The 19067-nt window shown below is 36.2% G+C and overlaps 2 protein-coding genes across 18 annotated transcripts in view; one reads left to right on the top strand and one right to left on the bottom strand.

The window, feature by feature from the left end:
* FAM227B (family with sequence similarity 227 member B) overlaps positions 1-12300 on the bottom strand; it is a 240266-nt gene extending 227966 nt beyond the window's left edge. For 9 of the 11 annotated variants that reach the window (XM_058427717.1, XM_058427722.1, XM_058427718.1 and 6 more), the window contains exons 1-4: positions 12069-12299; positions 9340-9509; positions 6494-6616; positions 2286-2339 (exon numbers count right to left, since the gene is read on the bottom strand). In XM_058427717.1, coding sequence (XP_058283700.1) covers positions 2286-2339; positions 6494-6544 — 105 coding nt within the window. In that variant the 5' untranslated portion in view covers positions 6545-6616; positions 9340-9509; positions 12069-12299. Of the gene's footprint in view, positions 1-2285; positions 2340-6493; positions 6617-9339; positions 9510-11505; positions 11563-12068 lie in introns of those variants that run through there. The other 2 variants (XM_058427719.1, XM_058427720.1) reach the window with 2 other exon arrangements.
* Positions 12301-12387: 87 nt separating this feature from the next.
* DTWD1 (DTW domain containing 1) overlaps positions 12388-19067 on the top strand; it is a 35335-nt gene continuing 28655 nt past the window's right edge. For 3 of the 7 annotated variants that reach the window (XM_032176333.2, XM_032176334.2, XM_032176330.2), the window contains exons 1-2: positions 12394-12490; positions 16481-16799. In XM_032176333.2, coding sequence (XP_032032224.1) covers positions 16536-16799 — 264 coding nt within the window. In that variant the 5' untranslated portion in view covers positions 12394-12490; positions 16481-16535. The other 4 variants (XM_032176331.2, XM_058427646.1, XM_058427645.1 and 1 more) reach the window with 4 other exon arrangements.

Raw genomic sequence — 19067 nt, forward strand, 5'->3', positions numbered from 1 at the left:
AAGAACCAAAAAGAATTTTTTAAAGCGTGACAGTAAAGAGAAATGAGACAAAAAGGGGGAAGATAATGTAGATTCCTTAAGAGTAGAATTTTTTGTCTTTGTTCATTGCTGTAACTCCAGTGCCCAGAAAAATATTTGGCAAAATAGTGGGTAGTGAACAGAAATAACTAAATGAGTGAATGAACAGGATAAGTAAGAGAGCTGACACTGATACAACAATAGTGGAAAAAGAAGATGTTATAAAAATAAAACATAAAAATATTTTTATAAAAATAAAACTAGAAATAGAATTGTGATGGAGTGAAGGGAATGTGGGAAATGATCAATAGAGAAATGAGAGGATAAAAACAATTGAAGATAAAAAGATACACAGAAGTACAACAGGAGATAGGAAGAGGTGAAAGAGAGGAGTAGATGATATAAAATATTAAAATTACCAAAAAAGATAGAAATGGTAGGAACTGGCAAAAAAGAGAGGACTTTAGATGATACAATAAAAGATTAAGTAGAAGACAAGAGAAACAAGCAGCTAACATGTAGGTTGCAAGTACTATTATAATGTTAGTTAATAGCAGAGCTTGGATTAATAATATGATTCAATTCTAAAAGAATAATAGCTCCATGAGGGCAGGCATCTTTGCTTGTTTTTATTCACTGGTATATCCTAAGCATCTATGTGCCTGGCACATAGCAGGTGTTCAAAAATATTTCTTAAATGAATTCATTGCAGTCACTACTTTTCTACCATTGTCTATTAGACAAAGACTTTGTATAGCAAACAAAAAATTAAACATCTAGTCATTTTATTCCTGAATATTTTCAACTATCCAATAGTTTGGCAATGTATAAACACAGTCAAACCATAAAAAATAACTACAGAATATGAGTATTTGGTTGGGAAATTCAGACAATAAGAAAAGATTTACAGAGAAACCTATAAATGACAAAATGATACAAATGGATATGTGTTTTATCAAATGCTATCTGATAAAACTTGAAGGCTATAAATATAGCCTTTGAATACAAATATAAATATATCCTTTGCATACAAAGATGATACTACTGACATACTATTAATAAGACATGGTTTGATTTTATCCTGTATTTAGTGAAGAGCTGGCATAAACCCATTATCTTGATTTGATTGGTATCATTCTCAATTTAAGCAAAGGGATAATGTATTTACTACTTCAAATAATTAGAATTTTTTATTTAAAATTATAGGTCCTCAAACATGTACAATAATACAGTCTCCATTATTTGCTGAATTTGGCTTAATTTTAACTTAAAACTTAAAACATTAAAAAGTCCTTAAACATTGTCATTAGGCTGCAGCACATTTGCATCATCATTTAAATCAAAATAGTTACAAAAAGTTTGTTCTAAAAGTATTTCAACGTACTTAGATACACCATGTGACTGAAGTAAACTTTTATAACTAGGAATGTTTTCACCCGAGCGCAATCCTTTCCCAAAACATTGAAAGTAAAAAAAAACAAAAAAACAAAAAAAAGTATCTAAACAAATACAAAAACAGAAGATAGATATTTAAAAGTAGATATTTCTGAAACTACATTGTTAGCAGTTTAATCATAGCAAATACTATTTACATTTAAGCATAAATAAATGTAAATTATTTATATTCCAATCCACTCAAAATACAAACATATCTCATTAAAAAGCTACCTTTTCTCTGTTTTCTATACTGACATCTTTATTCTGGCCCTTACTTGACATTCCTCAATGCAAAACAAATATGACGTTCACACTTGCAGGTGCATGGATCCAAGGGAAGACTTAGCAAGTCCAATAACCCCAGGCAAAGTCAGTAATTATACATAACAATGGAAACTGAACTTTCAACATGAAAACACATTTTGAATTTTTCACTCTCATTCAATAATCAAGGAATATTGATGTAACACCTCTACAAATTACCTGTCTCAGGTGTGGTGCATAAATAAATGAGGTAAGTAAGCATAACTGATGGATATTCTTTAAGGTTTAAATACATAAGACAAAAATCTTACATTAACAAAAGTATAGAGAAATGTCTGTATAGGGCTAGAATTTTTTTAATGTGAAAAAGAGAATAGAATGTTGACAAGAGGGAAAGACTACAACATAGAGCCTACTCAAAGGACATAAGTATTATATATACACTTTCCTCATTGAAACATATTTCTGAAATTTCTAGTCTTAAAATTTATTCTAAGCCTTCTAAATCTCCGTAACTGATATTTTAAAATGACGTACTGGCACATAAAATAAGATGCTCTACTCACCCAATTTTGAAACTTTAAGAATTCTTCAATGCTCTTTGGAGGTTCTTGCATTTTCTAATAAAGTAATAACAACATTGTTCATTGGCATAAACTCACTAGACTGTTCATAATATTTACAAATAATTTACTTAAATAAAATGACACTCTATTTATCATTTTCAGAGCAGTAAAATATCATAAAATGCTCATTTTGTACCATCCCTCCACTTTGAAAAGGGACACACATAAATGTTTAAGTTCTTAGCCTCCAAACCAAATTTTGCAATAGGCTTCCCTCTTATACACTAGCCCTAGAGAAAAACTGTACATGAATCTTGCTTTATGTCCTCACTTCAGATTCCTAAAAAAGTTCCAAGATATTTTGGGGTATCATGGATAGCCTCTATAATAAATTCAGAGCCAAAAATATAATATGTTCTTGCTGATAAAGTATTTTAAAAAGTTAACTAGTTACATAGTTAAAATAAATTTAAATGTTTGGATGTTTCAGTCTAATAGATAAAAATCACATTTTTTAGTAGTTTCTTTGTGATTTCAAAATGTATTCAACATTAGACAAACTAATTTTAATCCAGACCACACCTTTCTCCTTTTCGCCTTAGAGACGTTGCCTACATTCTTCCTTCTGCCTAGAAGTCTCCCTTTCCCAAACCCTCTTCTTCCAATCCTTTCTTGGCCTATTTAACTCTTACTTCAAATAACAAATTAAAAGTCACTTTGTCCATCAAGCCTTTCTTATCCCCCAAAGTTTTCTCCATGGTAACATACAGCAGATTATTTCTATGAGGACAGAAACTATGGTGCAATCACCGCTGAATTTTTTTTTTTTTTTTTTGAGACGGAGTCTCGCTCTGTCGCCCACGCTGGAGTGCAGTGGCGCGACCTCGGCTCACTGCAAGCTCCGCCTCCCGGGTTCACGCCATTCTCCTGCCTCAGTCTCCCGAGTAGCTGGGACTACAGGCGCCTGCCACCGCGCCCGGCTAATTTTTTGTATTTTTAGTAGAGACGGGGTTTCACCGTGTTAGCCAGGATGGTCTCGATCTCCTGACCTCCTGATCCGCCGGTCTTGGCCTCCCAGAGTGCTGGGATTACAGGCGTGAGCCACCGCGCCCAGCCTCTTTTTTTTTAATTTGGTATGTTTATTTTGTAGCCTGCCAATTCCTTGGAAAGGCTATTTTTTTTATTATACTTCAAGTTTTAGGGTACATGTGCACAACGTGCAGGTTTGTTACATATATATATACATGTGCCATGTTGGTGTGCTGCACCCATTAACTCGTCATTTAACGTTAGGTATATCTCCTAATGCTATCCCTCCCACCTTTCCCCACCCCACAACAGGCCCCAGTGTCTGATGTTCCCCTTCCTGTGTCCATGTGTTCTCATTGTTCAATTCCCACCTATGAGTGAGAACATGTGATGTTTGGTTTTTTGTCCTTGAGATAGTCTGCTGAGAATGATGGTTTCCAGCTTCATCTATGTCCCTACAAAGGACATGAACTCATCATTTTTTATGGCTGCATAATATTCCATGGTGTATATGTGAATCATGGCTGAATTTTCTAAATTTCACACAGTGGCTAGTTCATAGTCAATGCATAATAAGAACTCACAGTGTGCATAAATTAAAGCATAAATGAGTAGATGAATGTCAGAAAGGTACAGGTACTTGAAAAATAATAAAAATACTTCTAGAGAATGAAAATCCAGTGAGAAGACAAAAATAAGAGGAATTCAGAAGTCTAATACCCTAATATCCATGATATCACTGAAAACATTGTATTACATTTTTATTTATTAAAACACATATTTCATATCAATATATAAAGTAGTCAAGATTACAGAACCACAAGTTCATGTTTTAGAAAAAATTTTCTAAAACATAATTACGTATTTGAGTTGGGGGATATTTCATTCATCTAAAAATATGATGAATATAAGAAAATATATAACTGATAATACAAGAAGAAGATAAAGAGTGTATGTGACAACCATTATAGAAAATAAGTATTTAGTGAGAGTTAAAAAATTAAACAATTGAACTCATGGAGACAGAGATAGAATGATGGTTGCCAGAGGCCGGGAAGGGTAGTGGGAAGTGAGGGGAAAGTGGGTATAGTCAATGGGTACAAAAATATACGTTAGGGTCAGGTACAATGGCTCATGCCTGTAATACCAGCACACTTTGGGAGGCCAAGACAGGAGGACTGCTTGAGCCCAGGAGTTTGAGACAAGGTTGGGCAACACAGCAAGAGCCAATCTCCATAAAAAATAAAAAAAAAAAGTAAAACAAAACAAAACAAAACAGAGTGGCTAGGCATGGTGGCTCAGCCTGTAATCCCAGCACTTTGGGAGGCCAAGGCAGGTGGATTGCTTGAGGTCAACAGTATGAGAGACCAGCCTGGTCAACATGGTAAAAACCCTGTCTCTTACTAAAAATACAAAAAAATTAGCCAGGTGTCCCAGCTACTCGAGACGGAGTCTCACCAGCTGAGGTGAGATAATCGCTTGAACCCCAGAGGTGGAGGTTGCGGTGAGCCAAGATGGTGCCACTACACTCCAGCCTGGGTGACAGAGTGAGACTCTCTCTAAAAAACAAAGGGACAAATAAAAACAGCTAGAGAGAATGAATAAGATCTAAGATTTGATAGCACAACTGGCTAACTATAGTCAAAAATAATTTACTGCACATTTTAAAATAAATAAAAGAGTATAATTGGAATGTCTACAACATAAATAAATGATAAATGCTTGAAATGATGAATACTCCACTTACTCTGATATAATTATTATATATTGTATGTATCAAAAATTATCTCATGTATGCCATAAATATATATATATACTTATGATGTACCCTTAAAAATTAAAAATAAAAATTTTAAAAAGGAAAACAAATGTTTAGATAGAAGCAATGATGCACAGAGATGTGAAGAACATGTTATGGGAAACAGGGAACTCTAGAGCTAGTCAAATTGAAAAGAATGAGAGATATGAGACATGGTGCATGCAAAAGGCTTACAGACAGAAAAATACTCGTGATATAGTATCTTCAGGGATAATGGGTATAGCAATTTGGCTAGAAGGAACTCACAACAGATTTACAAATATACAGAATTAAACTTAATGAAAGCAATTAAAGTATTGACCTTTTCTTCTTGTAATGGCTGTCAAACCACTCCAAGTACAAAGCACCAAAAATACTATGCACATTTAAATTAAAGGGAATTAGAAAAGTGAAGAAAGTGAAACTTGCATAGTGAAGTTCTAACTAATTTCAAAAATTCCATGTTTCTCTTGGGGTAAAATTAAATTAAGGTAAGGTATAAATTAAACAGATTTCTACTTTTGGTAGGATGTAGAAGGATATAAAACACCTATACTTCCATGATAATAAGACAAACTTGGACAAAAAAAAATCATACTTTTCTATGGGGTTAGTGAAAAGTGGTGAATGCCAGGAGGCAGGACCAGTTAAATAACTTGTAAACATTCAGAGTTCCTTGTTCAAAATTATTAAGAGTTTGAAGATAATAACATCGGAGCATTAAACCAAATGCATGTACTTCTCAGCATAAGGCCCTGTGCAACTGCGGAAGTTGTAAACCCATGAAGCTCAAAACAAGCCTAATTGTCCCATAGAACTAATGTTTATGGTTTCTTTAAATAAATATAGAAATTAATCCTCCTAGTCTTAAAACTTGAGAAAGTTACATTGGTCTTATCTGAGTTCCCTCCCCAGAAAACTAACCATCAGGCCTCCCAGATAGTGTCAAGGAACTAAAACATACCAAATCACTATATCTTGACAATTAGCCTCTAGACTCCTCACCATCACCCATCATGATTGCCTAACTGACCACCTGTTTCCTGTTAACCAACTCCTCCTCCTTACCACCATTCCCTAATTTCTGTTTTCCCACACATGGTTACATTTCTTCCTTGCTATATAAAACCCTAATTTTAGTCAGGGAGATGGATTTGAGATTGATCTCCCATCTCCTCGGCTGCAGCACCCTATTAAAGCTTTCTTCCTTGGCAATACTCATCTCAGTGATTGGCTATCTGTGCACCAAGCATTAAGACCTAGACCAAACCCTTAGTGTTTCAGTGACAAAGCCAGCTCTACCTGGGAGCCCTGATTACCTGAAATTCCAAGAGAAATATAACCTTTGTAAGTGAACATAAAGCTGTGGAAGCTTCCTTACCCTGGGGCCAGCTCTGCTGCTCCTCCTTTGACATGTTCGTTGGCCTGCCATGGTACAGTAACTTTGCAGAAATGAAGAGAAATCAGCTGGGTCTTAGGCATCAATGTGAGTTGGGTGACCAAACTGGAGTATGAAAGACACCCAAATGCAAAAATAAATGATTCAGCCAAACAATCCCTTTCCCCTCACCCCCAAACCTCACTTCTGACTTTTACCAAGTCAGACAGTTTGGCTCTGTATCTCCACTCAGATCTCACGTAGAACTGTTGGAATCCCCAGTGTTGGAGGTGGGGCCTGGTGGGAGGTGTTTGGATCATGGGGGTGGTATCTAATGATTTTGCAACATCCCCCTAGTGCTGTTTTGTGATAGACTTCTCACGAGATCTGGTTGTTTAAAAGTGTGTAGCACCTCCCCCTTCACCCTTTTCCTCCTGCTCCAGCCATGTAGGATGCATCTGCTTCCCCTTCACCCTCTGCCATGATTGTAAGTTTCCTGAGGCCTCCCCAGCCATGCTTCCTGTACAGCCTGTGGAACTGTGAGTCAATTAAACTTCTTTTCTTTAAAATTACCCAGTCTCTGGTAATTCTTTATAGCAATGTGAGAACGGACTAACGCACCAAGAAAGCAGCAGGGGAGGAGGGGCTGGAAAAGATATTCTGCTCATGAAGCTGGAGGTTCTACTATGTCATATGACAAACGACATGCATATAACAAGAAATGGACAAGGGAAGGCTAATAATATAAGCTATTATAATGTTTATAAGAAAGATTGGCCTGAATTTTTCGATCTTATAATGTGAAGATTTGAAATTAAGGCTACTATGGTCTCAAAAAAAATGAGTTGGGAAATGCCTCTGTTTTTTTCTATTATCTGAAAGAATTTAAAATCTGAAAGATCAGTACTATTTCTTCCTTTCTTCCTTAAATGTTTGCTGGACACTGCTAGTTATGTTCCCTGAACCTGAACCTGAAATTATGGGGAAGTTTTAAATTAAGGATACTGTTACGGACCTAATCATGCCCCCACCCCAAATTCATATGTTGAAGCCCTAACACTTATAACAAGATGTGACTTTATTTGGAGATGGAGCCTTTGAGGAGACAATTAAGGTTAAAAGAGGCTAAAAGAGTGGGGCTCTAATATGATTGGTGTTATTATAAGAACAGACACCAGAGAGCTTGCTTGCTTATACTCTCTCTCCATATACATACAGATATTTTATCTGTGAAAATAGAACTGTGAAATAATAAACTTTGTGTTGTGTTAAGCCACTTTGCTTGTTTGCTGTTTGTTACAGCAGCAATAAGAAACTAATATGAGGAGAAAGAGTGATTTTTCTTTTTTTTAGCATTTTGCAGATGTGAAAAATGCCACACACTTAACTGATGCTCTGTCTGTATAAGAGAAGAGGCTTTGTAAGGACCTGGTGAGAAGGCAGTGGTCTACAAGCCAGGAAGAGAGACCTCACTAGAAACTCACACTGATGGCACCTTGGTCTTGGACTTTTGGCCTTTAAAACTGTGAGAAAATAAACTACTGTTGTTTAAGTCATCTACTCTGTGGTATTCTATTACAGCATCCTAGGTAGACTAATACAGATATAAGCTATCAAAATTAATATAGGATGATTCAGCTATTCTATCACTTCTTAATTTTGGTAAATTATCTTTCAAGAAAAATTGAAATGTCAAGTATTTTGATATAAATATTTATTCTTAATATCCTCTTATTATCTTTACAATCTGTAGTGTCTGTGGTGATGTTTCATTTTTTCATTTCTGAAATTTGTACTTTTCTTTATCTTGGTCAGTCTATCTAAAGGCTTATGAATTTTATTAATCTTTGCAAAGAACCAGTTTTGGCCTTGTTGCTTTTCTTTAGTGCACATTTGTTTCTAATTTCATTGATTTATTCTCATCTTTATTGGTCCCTTTTCTTCTTTTAATGTTTGAGAAACTTCCAGTGATAAACCTTGCTCTACTATGAAGCTGAATGCTTGACAATTCCTGTTCAGATACCATGAGGCTTTCTATCACCATTTTAATCCTTGTATTTCAAAATGGATAGAATGCTAAAGATTATTATTTATGGACTAATTGTGAAATAAAAAATATAAAAACAAAAAAACAGAAATCCAAACAAGTGACTAAAAATAAAATCTAGGCATATACAGACAATGTGGGGAACAGAAGGAAACTTCAAAAAAGTCTTTAAGACTCTTAGAGAGCTATAATAACATAATGCATCCCTGAAACCAAAACTGCATGTTATAAATGAATACAGAATAAGAAAAAATGCAAAGTACAAATATAATGATAAAAATTATTCAACAACAGTCTAGTGAAAAATAGCTGAAGAAATCTTCTAGAAACTAGAACAAAAATGTTAAAGTAAACAAGAATCAGAGGATAAAAAAATAATTTAGAGGATTATGTTAGGAAAATGACTTTCAATCTGTAAATTTAAATATAGACAAAGCATCAATCAAATGTGTGGCATTTTTCAGATTTGCAAGATACTAAAAAAAAATTCTCATATTAGTTTCTTATTGCTGCTGTAACAAACAGCTAACAAAGTGGCTTAAAAAATCACAAAGTTTATTATTTCACATGTCTAGAGGTCGGGAATCTGAAATAGGTCTGCAGGGCTATGCTCTTTTCATGTTTTGTGTGTGTGTGTGTGTGTGTGTGTGTGTGTGTGTGTGAGAGACAGAGTTTCATTCTTGTCGCCCAGCATAGTAAATTTACTTGTGTAACAAAAAAACGCAAAATATCAATGGTTTAATACACATAATTTTTTCTCCCAGAAGATCTTTTTGTGAGAAAGGGGGCTTCTAGCAGTCACCTGTTATCCTTTGCTCAGAGCTCCTCCCTTTATCTTCAAAGCCAGCAGTGTAGAGTCTTCTCCCCTCTCTTGACATCTTGTCTTCCTCTCATAAGAACTCTTTGATTATGTTCAGCCACCCAGACAATCCAGGGTAATTTAGCCCATCTCCTTAATCACATATGAAGTTCCTTTTGCCATAAAAGATAAAATATCAACAGGTTCTGGAGATTAGGACATAGACATCTTTGGGGGCCATTATTCTATCTACTACACTTCTATTTACCTTTTTTCAGGAAGGTATCAGAGAATGTAGTTCATTTTTAAAAAGGGATTAAACAAAGAAAAAGGAAACAAGTGATCTAACACACAGGAGAGCAGTACTATGTTGGAGAAACCAGCAATCCTGAATAAACTAAAGGTTGTAACGCTGTAGGAAGAGTATCCGTAAGGAAAAAAAATCTACTGGATTAACTGATGTATTTCACTGTGATGCTTTAGCAGTTTGCCAAAGTGTTTGAGAACAGATAAATAATACATTAAAAATGGCAGTTATTAAGAGAAAGGAAATTAAAAGGTTGTATTAAAAGTTAATGCGATCTTAGTATACTATGTACCTTGGGGTTGAATGACATTCACCTAGACAGTAGTGATAACACTAAATGTTGATTTAGCCAAAGCCTATGATATCACTATATTGACAGGTGAAGGGACAAGAAGAGTGTATGAGGTAGACAGGGAATGTTCACACACTTGGAGGTGGTGTTGTTATAAAAGACCTGTATCACTGCCTTCCATAGGAGAAAGTCAATGGGTAATGTCTGAAATTGGAAAATCAAGAAACTGCAATGTAAGTAGACATGGGGGTAACAGATGAAATATTTAAAAGACTTGAATTTTCCTTTGGTGAGAAGAATTGAGAATAGAGTAGAAGGGTTGGGTACTACAGGGTTTTCTTTAACCTGGAATGTGGCAAACTGTTAGTGCTCACCAATACGTGTGTGTTTCTCTACATTTCCCAGGATCCCCTGCAGTTAAAGTGGGGGCCTTGGGACTAAATTCTGGCCAATAGAATTTGGCCAAATTGACATATTTTCTTTCTTTCTTGTCAAATAAGCCAGTCCTAGAAGGCAGCAGAACCATTAAAAATAAAAACATCTGGCCTTGAATTTAACATTTCGTCTGACTGGAAATAGCCACAATGGATTTTTTGTGAGGAAAAAAAAAAGTGTATTAAACCATCGATATTTTGGGGTTTTCTGTTACAGAAGTAAATTCACTATGCTGGTTTTAAAACATGCACAAGAATTCTTTGCCAATCCTTTGAGAAGAGGGATCTATGTCTCCTTTCCTAAAATGGAACAGGACTTTGACGCATTTGTAAGCAAAATCAAGTGAGGGAAGTAGCACCATGTTACTTTTTGAGGCAAGGTCAGAAAACGTCAGGCAATTTTTGCCTTGTTCATTGCAACACTCCCTTTGGAGCTCTGAGTTTAAGCTAAGAAGCCTGACTACCTTGCTTCCATACTGTGAGGAAACCCCGGCCCTATAGTTACAGAAGCTCTGCTAGCATGCCTACTCTAGTCTTTCTAATTGAGTTACCAAAGAAAAGCTGATGACTGTGCCCTATTGACATCACCTGTGAACATAATAAAATGGTTGTTTTAAGCCATCATATTTTGGAGTAATTTATTACATACGATAGCAACCCAATGCTCAATCTAACAAGTAGTATTATTTGCTTTTTAATCTCTGCAATTTAACTACTTTGATAAAATTTACAGTTAAGCTAAAAAGGAAAATGGTTGTGAATTACTTATTCTTGGCTTATAGACTTTGCTATTCTACTTTCCCTACCCAGAAAGTTCACCTTTCTCCCTAAATTACTGGCTTTCAAACTTTTTAGGGTTTGAAATACACTAAAAAATACATTTTACAAACAAGCCCTAGTGCACACATACACGCATATATACAATTAAAAGCTCCATAAAGCAGTACTTTACTAAGTAACACTAAATTTACTTACATGCGCTGATATTTCCAATCTATATTGTTTCTTTTTTTTTTAAGTGTAAAGAGATTTCCTTGCTTACAAATGGGTCAAGACCTCCACTAATGGGTCCCACACAATCCCCTTTCCAGTTGAAAAACACTGTCCTAAACCTAAATCATTCTTCAAGGCCTTACCCAAGTCCGAAAAAGAAGCCTTTATTGACCACTCCATTCTCAGCTTTCTTGAAATTCCTGTAATTTATTAAATTCCATTTTTTATCTCAGTAATAAGGATATTGCATTTTCTGTACTTGAATTTAACATGCTTTACTTGATATCGTGAGCACTTCTACGGCACTGTAATGCCCTTTATCTACCACTTGATAAATTCAGAGTACTCAATAAAACATTGCTCAACATTTGACCATTGTGTTTTAAAATCTTAGTTGTTAGAGTGCACTTCAGTTTGGGCATTCTTTGGGGAGAGGCACGGACGAATGTTCTAATAACTTATCCACATATTATACTTCAAAGTGGAAAAACACAAAGTAGTCTTAACTCTATATGCGTGTTTTTATGCAAACTAAATCATAAAGATACAAATGATTTTTCTAATAGCTTTCATTATCATACAGCACACGAAATAATGATACTGACATAGCCATGGAAGAGTAATATAACCAAGTTCTCACAACCAAAATATCTTTGAGGTGGGCAAAACGCAAACTTTTCTCTGGGATCAACATTTCTCAACTCACTGCAACTACGCCTTGAGAGTATGTTTCGAGAACCGCTTCCCAATTATGTTGTCCCAGCAAGAATCGGGAGGAAACCGGGTGAAAGGCCGCGAGCCTTGAGGCGGGTCCCGGACGAACGCGGCCCTGCCCCTCGCCAGAGCCTCTCAGGAGAAGTGCGACACCGCCGCTGAGTGAGATGCTGAGGCGGAACTTCCCGTCTAACCCCGCCCCGCTGTCGTCCCAGCCTGTTGCTTAAGCCGCGCGGTGTGCGGTGTGCGCGGCCCCGGCCTTAGCAACGACGCTAGTAACTGCCTGGCTCCTCCCTCTAGTGTCTCCGGGAAAGCGCTCCGTCTGGTCCGTGCGCGATCACGGCCCGGCGCGTGGCTTGGGCTCGGGCGGAGCTGGAGGCGCGTGGAGCTGTTCGAGGACTCGCAGGTGTGCAGGTCTGAGTACCGCTCCGATCCCTGGTGGAGGGCCCCGCGCCTCTCTGGAGACCAGTGGTCTGGCCCCAGAGGTGCGGCTGCGGGAAGTGGACATTCTTTGTCAGGACCCTAGCGGAGGTCGCGCTGGGTGTCGCCTGTGAGGGGGATCCTCGGTCCCTGCGCGGTCTCTTGCTTTTTTTAGGATCTTGCGGGCCCTTTGGGAAAAAGGTTTCCAAATTTTTCTTCAAAAAAAAAAAAATTGTTTGTCCTACCAATGATTTTCGGTGCATTCCGCCCCAACGAAAAGTATGTCCTGGCAAAGTCAGTTCCCTAGGAACCCCATACTTTATTTTATTTTATTTTAGTTTTAGTATTTGGAGTGGTTTGTGGGGGTTTGGTTATCACGGAAAGGGAAGCTTAGTACAGACGTAGAATTAGTGATGCCATGCAGTGTATTTAAAATATTGAGGTTGTGGTTACATAATAAGAAAAAGAGCCTGTTTCTTATGTCTAAATTATTTATTGGGAATGTAGGACAATAAGGAAGTATATTAACATTTTCAGTCGCCAGGCCCACAAAGTTGGATGGTAAAATCAATATTTTAGATTGCAGCATTTAAGGACTAACCCAATGCACCATGAAAATGAAGGCAAGACAGTCTGCTACCATATGGCGGGTGGTGTGGGATGGGAGGGGCCATTGATCCTATATAAAAAAGGGTACTACCTTGGATTATGAAAAATCAATGTTGGACCTGTGGGTCCTATGTGACCAAGTTCTTAAAAATACTCTAAAGAAAATTTGAAGTGGTTTTTTTTTCTAAAACTGAGTTGGTCCACAATATAGGACAGGGGAGTCCATATAATGTTCCATTGGGAGGTGAGTCAGCTTACAATAATGGAAGAAGTAGAAGATTTTCTGTTATTATTTTGGAGAAAAAAATAATTGCCAGCCTGCCACTTGTGCTAGGCTGCAGTTGGCCCATAAAGGTAGTTTGTCAAATACTTCAGTAGCGAGATGCTTACTGGATGTGTTTTGCAGAATGGTTTTAATTTAGTTAACGAGTGTTTGTTGAGTTCCTGCTGTTGCATAAGAATCAGGAATAGGTGAGATCAGGGAAGGAATCTGCCCTTACAGAGTTGAATGCTGGAGGGGATAGATTCACTAAAGTACCTCTACAATAAATGCATTTTTCCATGTCAAATATGTGGAACCAATAATAAGTACTCAAAGAGGTTTAAGACATTGCTGTGGCCCGTCTATTAGTTATTAAGGAACTGAATTAGAGTCCTGACTTTGAGAGTGAAGATAGAGGATTATATACAAGGTAGAATTGATGCAACTTGGTGAGTATAATTAATTTGGGGTGGAAATTGGGTAGAAGGAGGAATAAAAAATTAATGTATTTTTAGCCTTAAGTTCCAGAATGATGGACGCACCATCAAGGTGTTAAAATTGTTAGTTCCTTAGGAACAGTCTTTATGTTTTCTAAGTCTTTTTAGCCCCCATGACTCAAATTGTATTTCCTTGCACATATTTGATGTTAACAAGTATGTTTTAAAGATTTTAAGTAACCCCATTTGCAACAGATGATTTTCTCACAGTCGAGGCAGGCTGTTGGCTAGATAAGGACAGATGCCCTGATCATGTAGTTTCAGAGACCACTGGAGGGAGCTGCCCATGGTTTACAATTGCTGGCCTCTTCTACGTGGCCACCTCAGCCATAAGTGAGAGTATGTAGGTGAACTAAGAGGTGGAGCCGTAAACATTTCTCTTTTACTGTCTTACAGGTATTTGTGGTGGTTGATTTTTGTAGAGGAAGGTTATTTATATAAGGCTTCACTAATATCCATTTAGTTATGTGGATAGCAGGTCCGTGAACTGCAAAGTGATATTTCTGAGGTATCTCTAGGAGGAATGCACTTTGAGGGCCCTAGGATAACTCCAAAAGCTCACCAGTAGTTTTCTGTTAAATGTGAGGCAACCACAGTAACTTTCATGACATCCACAGAATCTGCATTTTTCAGTCCCACTATGCCTGGGCCGTTGAGTGACACATGCAATCCCACTAAATAGCTACTGGAATACCCAGGGAAGTGAAGTCAGGTTGAGCTACTCCAATCAAATTTCATTTTTTAGGATGAATCCCATCATCTGAATAACTCAGGACTATTAAAGCCTCAAAATGTTTCTCTGTAAAACCTCAAGCAACACCAGGACAAACCCAAAGAGAGTTTAGGTGAAACTTAGCTTCATATGTGCAGCAAAGAGATGCCAACAGAGCATTTGCAACTCTCATTTTTGGGGACTATTAGGATCTCTTCCCAAACTTTTTTTTTTCTCTGTTTTAGAGATGGGATCTCACTTTGTTGTCCAGACTGTTCTCAAACTCTTGTGCTCAAGTAATCCTCCCACCTTAACCTCCCAAATGCTAGTATTATAGGCATGAGCCACCATGCCCGGCCCTTCCCAAGCTTGGAACTTCTTTACCTGGGTCATAGATGGACTCTAGGAGATCTCCAAACCACCTGAAATTGTGTGCAAAATATTGTGTCTGTATATGCATTTTCTAGGGATGAAGTTTAAGATTTTCATGTGATTCCTAAAAGAATCTGAAGCTCAAGAAAAGAGGGCATTTTAATATCCTGCACTTTTAGTCATTGAGGTCATGGTCACAAAGATCAAAGCCATTTTTAGGCAGGTGAGTTGGAGTGGCAGTCAGAAGTAGGTAAGATTTTCTATTTGTGAGGCAGGAACAAGGGATTGGACCATTGTTCTCAAATACTGCTTTCTTACCCAAAATGCAAATCTGTGCCTAATCAGTACACAGCAAAAATATTTACTGTATTTTGGTTTTCCCCTTGGGTACATTTGGCAAGTACCTTTTTCTACTATAACTGGCATCTTTGCATCTCTTTATTTGGGTCTCAAACTCACTGGGACTTACAATCTTAAAAAAAAAAAGAAAAGAAAAATTTATTTGATGAGTAATTAAATTAGTGTCACTAACTTCTTCTCAGCAAATTATGTTGTATTTTATGTTTCTCTGGTCTTTTTGTTCACTTTCTATTCGGGAGACCACAAAATGTTTCCTGCTGGAGTCACAGCATTTCTCTTGTCACTGTTTCTACTTAAAGTGCCCGGAGCTTCGTAGTGAAACCACAATGCCAGGAGGCTTTATAATAAGAGAATTATTTTACAGCTGTGGAATGCATATCGAATCAATAGGGCACCAGTGTTGTTTCTCCCTTGAAAGATATCTTCCTTACAGGGTATGCAGATAACAATTTTGGCAGCCATCACCCTTCTTTGAAGAAAATATTAAGTGGGAAAGTTATTTTACCATTTTTCTCTAGTACTAAAGAATCTGAATGCTGTATGTTTTTAAAAAGCATAAATTCTTAGAGTAAGTGGACATTGATGTTACTCTGTAAATTTTTAAAATTTATAAGATCATATATTTTACCTTATGGGATATTTTACAAATTGTAATGAGTAGTAGATGCCTCTTATATTTTATTGGATATTAAGTTTTATATGTATATGCACACGTACACACAGACACATATGTAGTGTGTGTTTTAATTTGGAGAGGGTTATATCTTTTAGAACATAACCAACTAAATTTTGCCAATTCCACTAGAATCTTCCTATTTTTCATTAATGTCAATTCAAAGTCAGAGCCAACAGGATTGAATATATCCCTGTCTGATACTAACGTGGAACCATTGCATTCCTAATATCTGGAAAACAAAATTGCCATCTCTGGAACAGAAAAGGGTTCTTGAAAAATGGATTCTCAATACCTGAACTTTATATTTGAAATAAGTTTGAGTTTATTGCTTTTAATCTTATGTTTTAAAGTATGCCAATTTGGTGGTTTAAAACATGTTTAATAAGTACTAAAACAGCACACAATTGTGACTTAAATTGAGTAATTTTCTTTGTAGACTGAGTAAAATGTTTTCTGTTTTTATTTTGCCTTCTCTTGACACTTTTTTTTTTTACAGTGCACCTATGATATGTGTTCTAGAGATAGCTGTTAAACTTTAGTTTGAATGAAGAATGTCTCTCAATCCACCTATATTTCTCAAACGAAGTGAAGAAAACAATTCAAAATTTGTGGAAACAAAACAGTCACAAACTACTCCCATAGCTTCAGAAGATCCCCTTCAAAACTTATGTTTAGCATCTCAAGAAGTTCTTCAAAAAGCTCAGCAAAGTGGGAGATCAAAATGTCTCAAATGTGGTGGTTCCAGAATGTTCTACTGCTATACATGTTATGTTCCAGTTGAAAATGTACCTATTGAACAGATTCCACTTGTGAAGGTTAGTAAGAAATTTAATTGTTTGAAAGTATGAAAATAGATTTTTTAAAAACATCTCATGTATACCTACTCTAATTGATAAACTTAATAAATAATGTTGTTATTGTTAGAAACAAGTGCTTGCTGCTGCAAGGAAAAACTAGCACTTAGACAGAAAATTTCTCAGCAGGGCACATTTACTTCTGCAGAAGGGTGCAGCCTGCATCTGCCTGATCGCAAGAGCACACTGAACAAAGGAAAGAAGGGATTTTTAACTCTAATGCAGTTCCTGTCCCTGTGTCCTTCCCTTATTGGCTAGGGTTGGACCACACAATCAAAACTGATTACGGTTGGCTAAGACTTAAACTTTTCCAAATAGGGTAAATGCACGATTTGTAAAAGGAGGGGTTAGGAGTGGTCTGTCTGCTATAGTATAAGGCATGTCTGGACATGTTTGGCCATGTCAGGGCACAACAAGAGTGGGAGGGTTGTTTGCAGGCTGGAAACGAGAGTACAAGGAGCTTGGGCTTGTGAACAAAAAACAAGAACATCACACAATTAAACTTTTTGAAGAGGAATTTATCATTCCTAGCATTATGAAAACGAAGTGTATTTATGGAAAATTTAGTCCTACAGACTACTAAACCTCTTTGTTTTTCTTGTCTCTGGGTCTGAAATGGTGTTTTTAATGAAACCAATTAATTTTTCATTAATGATTTTAATTTATTTACAACATGGCAAAAAAATGTGTGATATAACCATATGAATACTAAAAAAAAAGTTTATAGACACCCTGAAGGAGCTCCAAACACTCATGTCTTTGGACTGCTCCTTGAGAAAACACTATTCTAGTAGAATTAGAGTTGATTTTTACCTAGGATTTTGTGACTTATCCTATACATGGGGAGGGAGCAGATTTCATTGACCAAAATGAAAATAAAGTAAAATTTAAAAACTAAGACCAATTCCCTGGGCTGTGTTATCATTAGAGTGATTTTAAGCCCGATTTGATTGCTTGCCTTTATACTTTTTGGTGCTTACCAAGACTACTTTTGTATAGGTCAAAGGTCTGTAGGACATCATGTCTACATAATCAAAGAATTTATTTTATATATATGTTAATTTGTCTAACATTATCCCAAACTTTAGGAATAAATCAATTAATGTGTAAAATTTGACTGTTTAAGACTTTAGAGAGACTAAATTCTACACATGGACTCATTAGAACTTGCCAGTAAAAAAAAAATAAGTTGTAGCTATATTTAAAAATATTTGTTTTGATGATTTTAAAGTTCATTTAAATTTGAAGTAAGAAGAGTACTTTGACACTTGTATTTTATTTGAATTTCAGTTTAGCCTATATCATCTTGGCCAGTCCATGGTCTCCTCAGCGTCTAAAATCACATATATAGGCTAATGGAAAGTTTACTAGCCAAGAATAAGTAAGTGTGGAATTTAATATAAGCTTCACAGTTTGCTCAGAAAAAACAAGAACTTGAGGGTAATAATTATTTTCAGGTTTCCCATTATCTTACAGGAATGTTACATTTTGAAGTATGGTTTTTGAAGTATACGTAGAATTATTCTATTTTACATTTCTCTCATAGCCACATAAAGAAGGGATTCCATTAAAAGTTTTATCCTAAGGTGTATTGTATTAAAAAATGGATTGCATATTATAATAATAATAATCAGTAATATAGTTACAGGGCTGATATTTTCATAGATATTTAGTAATAGAGGGTATTTTCCAAATCAGTGGTCTAATACACATCATATAATAGAAATGACTCAAGACATTAGTGTTTGATCATCTCTCAATGGTCTGGACTGTGCAGAGTTTTCTAAAGTGTTTATATTTTAATGGCCTTGTATAAAATTTGATACTTTAATATACATTAATGGTAATAACAACTCTACAAAATGTTCTTTGCAATTTTTACTTTATTTTTAATTTAACAAATCATTCAGCATTTGCTTTTAGATAGCCTACTTGGGAAGGGAGGATGACAATATAATGAGTAAATTCCCTCCCAATTTTAGTCTAGGGAATGCATTCATAAATATAGTCATATGTCTCCTAATGACAGGGATACATCCTGAGAAATGTGTCCCGAGAAATGAGTTGTTAGGCAAATTCACTGTTGTGCAAACATCATAGAATGTACTTACACAACCTTCATAGTATAGCCTACTATACACCTGGGCAATACCTATTGCTCCTAGCCTACAAAATCTTTACAGCATTTTACTGTACTGCATACTGTACATAGTTGTACACACAATGGTA

Source organism: Hylobates moloch, unplaced genomic scaffold (genome assembly GCF_009828535.3).
Source record: "Hylobates moloch isolate HMO894 unplaced genomic scaffold, HMol_V3 SCAFFOLD_14, whole genome shotgun sequence".
Classification (NCBI taxonomy): Eukaryota; Metazoa; Chordata; class Mammalia; order Primates; family Hylobatidae; genus Hylobates; species Hylobates moloch.